This window comes from Eurosta solidaginis, chromosome 3 (genome assembly GCF_040869045.1).
Source record: "Eurosta solidaginis isolate ZX-2024a chromosome 3, ASM4086904v1, whole genome shotgun sequence".
In the NCBI taxonomy this organism is placed as follows: domain Eukaryota; kingdom Metazoa; phylum Arthropoda; class Insecta; order Diptera; family Tephritidae; genus Eurosta; species Eurosta solidaginis.
The window spans coordinates 7,048,958-7,060,107 of NC_090321.1; the positions used below are offsets into that span (position 1 = coordinate 7,048,958).

Genomic DNA, 11,150 nt, shown 5'->3' on the forward strand with positions numbered 1-11,150 from the left:
TCAATTTCATTTGTTGCTATCGTTGGGTGCATTCATTTTCAATTGTTGTTTTATTTTGTAGTTTTTTGAAATATTTAGCATTCTTTTTCGTCACTTGTTGCTTATTTGGTAGAGAGAGATAAAATTGATCTCACTTTACGCGTCACACACTAACAACAATAAATCATCACGCTTGGAGTTGGTCTCTATAGCTGTAGAGGTGTGCGTAGTGAGATAATGGTATAATAAAGAGTTTTAGTTGGGGCAACAACAAGCACGCGAGCGCATTTAGCCACATGCAGGTTGCCACTCTCATCCATTTGGACCAAAAATGGTCCTTTCCAACCCTGTTTGGTCCGCTGGTCCCTTTTTGTCAGTTTTGGTCCTCTTTAGCAAAGGGCCGCAATTTTGGTATTTTTCTTTCTTCTCTGCCGTAAAAGTGCTGCTTTGTTGAGCTTCCTGTTAATTGCAAGTGTAGCACGTTTAAATTTTCCACGGAACAATAACATGATCGCGTGGAAACCGCGTAGAGCACCGAAAAATTGAAGCGTGCTAGTTTTCCACGCAAACAACAGACTATGCTAGTTTTCCACGCCAATAATGAACTGTGCTAGTTTTCTACGTGAAAAACAGACAAGTGTTAGTATTTCATGGGACCGACGATATAATCTTCCATTTACTTAAATGAATTTTTTCAAACGACTGCTAGCTATGTGTCGCATAGATTCAATTCAATCATTAAATTGTGGCAGAAAAAAGGAAATTCCGGTAGCAAATAATTTAATTTATATTTCGTTAATGGTTGATAAAACAACGACTTTTCAGAAGGTTGGATATTTCGATCGCTTATCAAACACTCTTCCTAATTGACTTTGTCACAAGCCGAGTCAAATGAAAATGATGCCGATCCTGTACTAAATAAAGAATTTTTGCCTCGTGGAGTTTTTACAAACCTTGCCATTGATAAAGCCATTACGATGTGCGGCGAAAAAATTAATTAAAAATAAAATGTATACATTTAGTGCTGCAACATACAGAATTGATTATGCGTGCAAGCATACCGAAGGTGTTGGGACTTTGATTAGAAATATATCGACGTGCCATACAAAAAGTAACTCTTTCAAAATTGTTTGCATAGGATCAGTTTGTTAAAATATTTGAAACTCTTACATATGTGTTATACGCTTTTCTCACATAATCCAAAACAAATCAATAAATTTAAGAAATTTAAGGGCAATTGTGGATTTAAGCTTGCCATTTCTGTTATTCGTTGGCTCGCGTCCTGAGAACCGGTGGAGGTGATTCGTCCATATTTTCTATCATCGTACCTGTAAGTTAGTGGCGTTATTCGTACCATGCAACAAAAAAAATGTGTTCCTTTATTTGGAGATTCGGTTTTTTTTTATTGAACTTTGGTCCCAAATGAAAACATGGTATGGCAACCGTGCAAAAGGGAGCATTGCTTTCGTGCTCGTGCATTAGAAAAATATGCGAAATGACATTGACAAACAAAGAGTGCAATTTCAAATTCAGCTATTTTTACAATGGTACAACTTAAATAATTAATATTTAATAAGCGAAAATGATGTTTTTTTTGAAGTCAAAATTGTGTTGCTCTAATAAAATTAATTCTATTCCCTTTTTAAAATCTTTATGTGATTTTTAGAAACAAGACAGGTGATTAAAGAAGCGAATTTGAAATCTAGGCTTCGGAAATTCAACGAAGAAAATCTAAACGGTATTAAATCGCTTTATCTCCGTATCTTAGGGCGTAGCCAAAAATGCTACTATGTATAAAACAGCTGATAAGGTTTTGTAAGTCAAATCGGTTTAGTGAAACCGAATCGGTTTGGTGAAACCGAAAAAAACTTTAGCCTCAAATCTGGGCTAACTTAAGTTGCAACTAAATTTTAGCCTAAGTCGAGTAGGTGAAATCGGCCCTTAGTGTTGGTGAGACTATTTAAGTCGAGTAGCCACTGTTCTTTAAGAGCTGCCCAGACCCCCCAGCGAGTTAGGGGATCAGAATATACGGTATGCCTGTCGTAAGAGGCGACTAAAATACCAGATTCAAGGGGCTGTGTAGCGCAACCCTTCAGGTTGCCAGCGCAATATATAGCTTCTCCAAACCCAACTGTCTACCACACATATCCGCGGCGAATCCTGTTTCACTAACAAGACGAGGCTCTTGCGACCCCAAGCTCCTCATGGAACTTGGGAGTAGGGAGGGAGAGAATGGCCTGAAGGTTTAATGAGGCCACATAAATCGTCCCCGAGATCGTCGGGCTAGCACCTTAATGATGCTGTGGTACCGGAGCGTACCGGATCTGTATCCGGCAAAAGACCATCACATCGATAACACTTCCCAAAGCCTTCGAGGAGCAACCTTATCGCTACAACAACAACAAAAACAAGCTGCCCAGACAGTTTCTGACTCGCTGATTATCTTTGGTTACTTTAAAAGTCCTTTGAAGACCAAGATTTTTGTTTAAAATATATACCCACATAATAAAATAACCTTATACGGGGACCTACCTGAAAACCCTGAATAAATATCTCTGTTTTGGAGAATATTTTAAACATTTCAAATAACTAATAATTAAATTATGGGGCGCACGCTTTAAAAAAAATTATGAAAAAAATAAACCATGGAATTTCTTAGTAATATTCAAAATAATTTTCTGCAAGCATTTCCCAATTTAGAACCTTGTTTGGAATAATATGTTTATTTTTCGTAGATCTCCACCATCCTATCCATAAGACGCAACTCAATCATTTTTGATTGGGGTGTCCAAGTAAACGTGGTTGAGAGTAAATAGCAGACTCGGCAGTCATTGTTTTTTCCTTATATTGGTCAATCTCACAAGCAGTTTTATCGCTAAGTCTGCCTTTGTCTCTTTTCCTCTCTCCATTTTCTTCTCCTTTTTATTCGCTGCTCCCTATCTTTCTTTTTTCCCTAAGTCTGTTTTGCCGTCTCTTTATCTTTTATCGTCCTTCACCTCTCTCCAGCTTTCTATATCAATATCTCTGCATCTTCGTTTTACTCTTTCTCCTTCTTCTTCCCTCGTTTTGATTTTTTACCACATTTTAGCCATTTTCTACGCCCTAATTATTTACTATTCAATAATACATTGAATCAAATCAGCTAAAAATGCTGTGTTTTAAAAAGCAAGACAGTTTTTAAATCGGATCTTAATTTAAAAAAAAATCGTAGATAAGGATATCTAGTCATATTTCTTATTCGCCTAACAAGAAAATTTAACATTCATTGTCCCTGTGGGTTATGGAGGCTAAGAATACACCTACAGTAGATACGTCTGCCATAAAAGGATACTGAAATCCTAGCCCCGTTACTGGGAAATTAATGGCCGGGACTTGCCACATAAAAACGCCTTCCAATGAAACTTAAAAACTACAAGCGATACCAAGTTTCTTACGGAATGATTGAGTGAAGTTCTGGTCCCAGAAAGTCCAACATGAAGCTCCAGCTAGAAGGTCCGACATAGTCATAATAAATCTTTCCCGAGATATTTTGCTCTTTCTTCCGCATCGTAGGAGCTCTATCTCATAAGAGACTATCATTATCGTCATCAAAAAACGGTTCGGTGATTTGGTATGAGGTAGCTTTATAAACATTGCAGGATATCACAAAAATGTCCGACGTGAAGGAGGGGTTTAGATGAGCTCCAGCACACGAAATTGAGAACAGCTCTATATTGGTATTTAAAATAAAATATTTATTTAATATATTTGGCTTCAAAATTATCCATCAATTAAATTTGTGGCACTGTTGAGGTGGTGGAGCATAAATCACTAGGAAAGTTAATTAAGGCCTCGTTAACCTACAGCCATCCACGCGCGCAAAGGTGTCCGTATAAAGAAGATCACAAATTGCAGCATTATTATCAAAACTCATCTCTGCAACTTTAAACTCTGGATTGACAGCAATTTTGAGAAAGTAAGAGCCTGTATCGAGCTCAGAAATATCCACCCACTGGCAATCCAGATTATAAAGGTAGATGTCAGAGCAGTTAACGGATATACCTGCAAACGAGAGAAACTGCATATAAAAAACAAGTAAGGAAGTCTAATTTCGGTTGAAACCGAACACTACATATCCAGCTGTTCACTTGAAATTCTGTTTTTGTTTGTTTTGTCTGCTAAAGAGTGTTACAAGGCTGCGCAATAATACATCTACATATGGTTCTATTCTGAACTAATTTTTCTTCAAGTTATGGCTCCCGAAACATAGAAAATTGCTTAGTCACAAAGAAGAAGGGCGTGGTCCTTAACCGATTTCGTTAATTTTTCTTCAAAGCATTCCTTATAGTAAAGACAACCTCTCTGCCGAATTTTGTTACGACAGGTTTAACGATTTTTGATTTATGATTCATAATATTTGTAAAACGGATTTAGTCACAAGTGGGCGGTGCCATGCCCATTTTAAAATTTGTTTTCAAATTTTTATCAAGAGTCTCAATATCAGTCAAAATTCAACATTCTAGGTGTATTATTTACTAAATAATCAGGTTTTTTGTGTTTTTCATCGGTTATCATCCGATTTCGCTCATTTTCAATACTAATCTACCAGATAAGCTCGTATACTAAATTTGACGAAGATATCTCAATATTTACTCAAGTTATCGTGTTAAGGGACAGACAGATAGACGGACGGACGGACATAGCTCAATCAAATCGTTTTTCGATACTGATGATTTTGATATATGGAAGTCTATATCTATCTCGATTCCTTTATACCTGTACAACCAAACGTTATCCAATCAAAGTTATAATACCCTATCTACAAGTACAGCTGGGTATAATAATAAGAATAATAAAAGCAAAAAAGCGCTTTATAATAACGCAAAACTCACCCTGATCTCCGAAATTGGCGCAATTGTATTTCTTCGTCACTCCAGATAAGCACTGATTATCCTCTAAGCAGAATGAAGCTTTGTGACCCTGCGCAACTTTGTTACCCCGCAGATCGTAAACATCAAAGGTAGCAAAGACCTCCATACTGTGGTAATGCCTGCAAAGAAACACATCAGCTCGATATAAGATAACGTCGCTCTCGCTCATTTCTCATTTCTACTTACATATGACACATGTGCCATTCCCACAAATGTTTCTCTTTGAATGGTCTAAAATCTGTATTACCCGCATTTAGCGTACTCGCTGTGAACTTTAGCAAACGTCGCGTCACATAGCGCCAATTCGGATCATCACGTTGTATCTCATAAGCCTCATTTGCGACACAATTTTCTTCCATAGCACACTGCATTAACGCCATTGGACGATCTTCCAAATGTGCGGTACGCTCGAGTTCATAAAAATCTACTACCAAATCGGGTGCCAAATAATCGCATATCACCACTGCTACATGATTTCTTTCACCATGACACTCTGCCGGCGGACGTAAATGATCGTGATGCAGACATTGTGCCAAGGTTGTTTCATTGCCATAACATTCGGTGCCACTTAAGACCGCCGGCGCAACGTCAAGACCACCGAAATAGTCTGTTTGAAATGCATCCCTTGCATATCCCAATTCCAATTGACGACACACCACATTCGCTTCCAATAAAGACCAACCATCGGAACATATAGTACCCCAGCGTTCGCCATCAATGCGCACTTCAACGCGTCCTTCGTGCGGACGTCGTCCTCCCCGTAGCCGCATTTCGATGCTGTAAGCATGGGGTACCGTAAATTTAGGCAGTAATTTTGGTAAAGGTGCTTCTGTAATGAGCTCTGATTGTGGACTTTCACATACAACACCGGCTGCTTCATTTGCTTCGCAGTCGTTTGTGCCCCAACCATCGAAATGGCAGTCAGTAAGTTCACGTTCATTACCTTCGCAATACATGTTGTCCATCCAGTAGCGACGTCGCGCCAAGCCAAAGTAACCATCGTGTGTTACACGTCGCACTCCAGGATAGCCCAGTTGCTTGCACACCACATGTCCTTCGAGTAGATCCCATTCATCGTCGCAAATTGCTCCCCATTTGTTGTTATGTAGGACTTCGATGTTGCCTGAAGTGAACCGAGAGACCAGAGGTTTTATGCAGTTTATACAGTTTAATTAAAGTATGATGAGTTTTAAAAGTCTTCGTATATGCAGATTGGGACCTTTAATCACGCAAATTTTATTTTAAGTCTTAACCTAGGAAAGGCAAAGGACTCTAAAATCTTGCCAATCACTTCACTCCCTACCCTTATTGTCATAGTCAGAAGGTAAAGGGAAGGGTCGAAAGGAAGATATCTGCCAACAAAACCGCAAGTGATGGCACAAGCTGGTTCTTGTCAAGCCAGAAGTATGTCAACGGAGAAAATGTAGACACCGCAGCTCAAATGGTAAAAATGCTGTTGAATGGCTCACCAAACCCTTCAAACGGAGCGAAAACACAATGTGTCGTATGGGGAAATCTGAATACGAGGCGTTAACCTATTGCACGTTTCGGTCAGCAGAACGGAAGCATGGAAGGGCATTATCAAAAAATTGGTTTAGGCTTTTAATTCTATTTGAACCCACCCAAAGAGAATGAACTCGGTGCACTTGGTCTAGATCAAACCTTTCAAACAGATCTATACGATGATATCCTTATAAGTCCAACCAAAACACATTGACCTCATGAGAAGGGCGCTTATATCGAGGATTAGCGTTGATGTAGCTAAACATCCCAAAAACAATGTAGTTGGAGACGGATACGAAATATCGCAGGATGTGCCTATAAGGAAGTAAGTAACGCGTGATTAATGTTTTATCACCGCATTGCGATAAAGAAGGCCTCAGCTGGATTTATATTCACATATGAATGAACGTGCAGTTTCCCGATTTCCAGCACACGATCATCTAATCAGTCAGAAAAAGCTTTAGTTTGGCTAATCAATTATTTTCAAGATGTTCATTTATCTTTTCCTGCTTGGCACGCTTATCAAGACTAAAAATTTGGTATTGGTTCTGATCTTTTCGTAGAGTTTTCAAAGTTTGAAGACTACGATAAAAAACTGAGCATCCAACCACCACCACAAGCAGCAACCCGCAAATCGCTTTTTTTTCTAGCAAATCTAAGAATATGAGCGATAGGCTACCATCCCATCCCAAATATTAAGACAAGAAACCGATATCAATGGCATGGTAACTAACTATTTTTCATGCAAAAATCCACGCAATAGAAGTTGTTGGTCGATAATGCCTGGCCACACACTAAGGATGCCGAAAGTAAATGAAAAACACAGCAATTCTGACAATTAGCAGCTTCAGGGAAGATCGAGTCTTCGTTCACCTGCTTCTGCCAACTCAGTGAAGATCTCCATTTCCACTGCTTCCAAACTGCGGTGCCAACGTTCTTGACCGGAGTGTCTTAACCCATTCTCATAATATGACCAGGAAGCGAAGTCTTTATTCGCTAAAGTTCATTTGGTAAAGTCAGGCGTCCTCCATTCCTGTTATTTGTACAGTGGAAGGATTTATCTATATAATCTCAACTATGTATATCATACATTGACATTTTTTTTTAGATTGCAGAGTCAGCTGGATCGGGGCCCATATAGGTCACGAAAAAATAACAAAATAATAATACAAAATTCGCTTACACTTTTTCTGAAGATTTTTCTTCATCTTACCTTCATAATCCGTCTCACCGCCCACCAAGCGTATGGCGCCTTCCTCCTTATTCAAGGTTTTAATATATTTTTGTACTAAACGTTGACGTTCGTGACGAGCCTCTTCCAGAGTACGTTGTACTGCATTCGCGACAAACCATTCAGCAGGAACGATTAAAACAAAAGTAAATAAAAGGAATAGAAGACTACGAAAAAGCGCGCGAAACATCCAAAACATTGTGCTTCAGATATGAGCGTTTTCTTTAAATTATAATTACTTCTTTTTACTGTTTATTAAAAACTCTACAAAAACAAATTGTCTTTACAGGACACTTAACCATAAACAATTCCGCCCACTTTAACTTAGCTAAGGACTTTTTGTTAGACGCGCAAGCGCTCACACCTAACGCCGATGCGCTGAGAAAAGAACTTTTGTTTCGGGCGGCAAACAAACTGCGACTATTTGCCAAAGCACTTACATTTTTGATATCGAATAAAAGTTTGTTACTGATCGAGAGACAGAAACAAAAAGGAAATTCAATAAAACAATAAAAATTGCTTAGAACGCGCTATGCGTTTATACATAGAATTGCTGCCTCTGCTATAAAAACAAAATTGCTACACCGAAAGAAATGGTGCTAGTAAAATCAACAAATCGGTTCTGTTGTTCTTGACTAAAGCTGGAGACATTGGTGCTTTATCGGTAACCGTATCGGTAACCTTTTAACATCTGATTCGACCAACCTTATGAGAATCAATGCAATCGATTAGTGGTGCCGCTAAGGTCGTAACCAACCAATTGGGTTTTGGTTTACCGTCGTAACGATAAACAGCTGATTACATTAGGGATACGGATACAGCGATACGACATACGGCACCAATGACTCCGGCTTTAACGGAGATACAGTTAAATTCATCAAATTATGGCTAATTGGACCGATCTCTTTGTCAAGCGAACAAATTAGTTTAGTCATTTCAACAGAAGAGAAATTGTCGCTCTTAAGTTAACAAAATTTTGTAAAATTGACAGATTCTTAATCAATCTAACTGATTTTTCTGTTAACACAACTGATCTTACAGGTCATTTCAACAGCGATCAACTGTCAATACATGAGCAAATTTCAAAGAGAATTTTACGCTCACTGCGCTCTCTACTCTGTACTTATGACGATGGTGCCACTTGTTTAAAAAAAACACTAAAATAAGAAATCCATCAAATCGAAAAAACACACAAAAAGGGAAAACAACAAAAAACTAGTTTTTCAGTTATCAATACAAAACGAAAAACCCCTTTTTTGAATTTACTGTGCAGAAAATTATGAGATACCGGGACAGCTATTTATCGGGTACAATTTTGCAACTTCTCGTTGCGCTCTCTTGTTGCAAAATTTTTGCTTGAACGAACAGGATTTTTTCAAAGTTAGTAACATTTTGTTCAAGTTTTTATGATTTTTCACTCACGCGAATGAATCTAATAAGATAATAAAAACATCCTTTTTTAATGTTGATGTTTCCGACAAAATAAAAGTTTGAGTTGTTTTGGGATCGTTTCACTTAAAGTGTTACGAAAATTAAACTTGCCGAATTACATGTAAAGTTACTCAAGTGGTGAATTACCTTCCTGCGATTTGATTATTTACTTTTCTATAACTTACAAATTCTCTTTTTAAAATGTTACGTCAAACATTTATACTACACGTTTTGTTCGAAACAATCAAGTCTGGCAAATACATGCGAGAGAAGAAATTGAGAATGAGCTGAGCTGCAACCGAAAGAATGGAGAATCAGTTTGGTGACTACTATTTTCATTTCTATATTCATATGTATATATATATATGTAGCAAGCATGCGTATTTATGTATTCACATATTAACGTATTTATATGGAGGCCGCCGTGGTGTGATGGTAGCGTGCTCCGCCTACCACCGATGACCCTGGGTTCACACCCCGGGCAAAGCAACATCAAAATTTTAGAAACGAGATTTTTCAATTAGAAGAAAAATTTTCTAAGCGTGGTCGCCCCTCGTTCGAAAAGCACTCCGAGTGTATTTCTGCCATGAAATGCTCTCAGTAAAAACTCGTATGCCTTGCAGATGCCGTTCGGAGTCGACATAAAAGAAGTAGGTCCCGTCCCGCCAATTTGTAAGAAAAAGTAAAAAGGGGCATGACGCAAATTGGAAGAGAAGTTCGGCCTAAAATCTCTTCGGAGGTTATCGCGCCTTACATATATTTATTTATATGGCAACATAGGTACTTTCATACAAAGTTGTCGCAACAACTTTTTTATGTACATTTGACTACTAAAACGGTCAATTACGAATCAACGATTTGTGCGCAGTTGATTGAACATCTTGTTGCTATGGATAAAAATTGACAGAAATTTCGGTTCAATTGACCCATATTTCGGTTGATTTTACCAGTTATTTTCTTTCAGCGTAATCTCATAGCAAAAAAAAAAAACACAAAGCGATGTATAGCAAACATTGTTAGTTTCGAATTTCAAAAATCATTTCAACGCGCAAAGCTAAAATGGCAAGTAAATTGGCGGGCATGGAGACGTAAATTAAAATAATAATGAGAACAAGATGTGAAAAACAATTTATAAGAACAAAAAAGGCAATTAAAGCGCGCTTTTTATGTGAACTTCAGACGCGGAACTGGGCGGGTCATAATTGATAAAGATCGTCAATGTGCGCGCGCCAACAAGTAGCTTCTGCTCAAACGATTTCCCAGCCCCTAAACCAAAAGCAGTACACACAAACAAAACAAAACTAAATTTTTTTTATATGACAAGTTGGCGTCTGTGTGTCATCAAGTGAGCTGAGAGCTTACAGCTCGATCAACAGTGGTGTGCCCTACACACATTCGCCAGAGCGACACCAAATTCAGTTAAGCCGATCGTGCGATCGATGCGTAAAGCTTTTTATTTATTGTTGGTAATGAAAAGCCGATGATGTAACAAAAAGCAAGCGCGATAAAGAATTTGGAATAGCAAAACGAAAAACAGCCTAATACAATCAGCACTTGTTCGCCGATCATCAACGTCAACAAAATGTGGTACAAAAAAGTTAAAAAAAAAAATAATAATAAAAATAAAAAGATCATTAGATACGCACGCGAGATCACGTTTCATGATCATTTATTTTGTTGCTTGCTTTTATTGCTTGTATTATATGATTTTTCCGAACTTACCCTGATGTAAGCAGCAGCTCCCAATTTTATCAGCTTGTAAACAATAATTTTAACAGTTGATGTTTGCCACACACCATTTTCTGCTCTGTTAGGCTAACTGAACATTCATGATATTCAAATTGATTTGCGCGCCTTAATTGAAAGCGATCGGCAACCCTCTTTTTCATTTGACAACTGAATTGGCTTTGAAGGGGAAGTCATTTTTTGCAGATATCATAAATGCGATGAATTGGGATGATTATACCCTTCACGAATAATTTTTTTATACCAATGCTCGCGTTTTTGTTTTCGTATTAAATTATTGTTTTATTTTAGTAAATTTCAGTCAGTTTATTACGTTATTGCTTTGTTGTTGCAACGGCTGACGAACACCA

General features: G+C 38.0%; 1 protein-coding gene across 1 annotated transcript; it reads right to left on the reverse strand.

Moving 5' to 3' along the window:
* Positions 1-3,690: 3,690 nt before the first annotated feature.
* Positions 3,691-8,043, reverse strand: Loxl2 (Lysyl oxidase-like 2). The gene is made up of 4 exons (XM_067777285.1): positions 7,606-8,043; positions 5,076-6,012; positions 4,851-5,008; positions 3,691-4,020 (listed from the first exon to the last, which is right to left on the reverse strand). Exons 1-4 carry the CDS (start codon positions 7,820-7,822, stop codon positions 3,803-3,805), a joined length of 1,530 nt encoding a protein of 509 aa, XP_067633386.1. The 5' UTR covers positions 7,823-8,043; the 3' UTR covers positions 3,691-3,802.
* Positions 8,044-11,150: the final 3,107 nt, after the last annotated feature.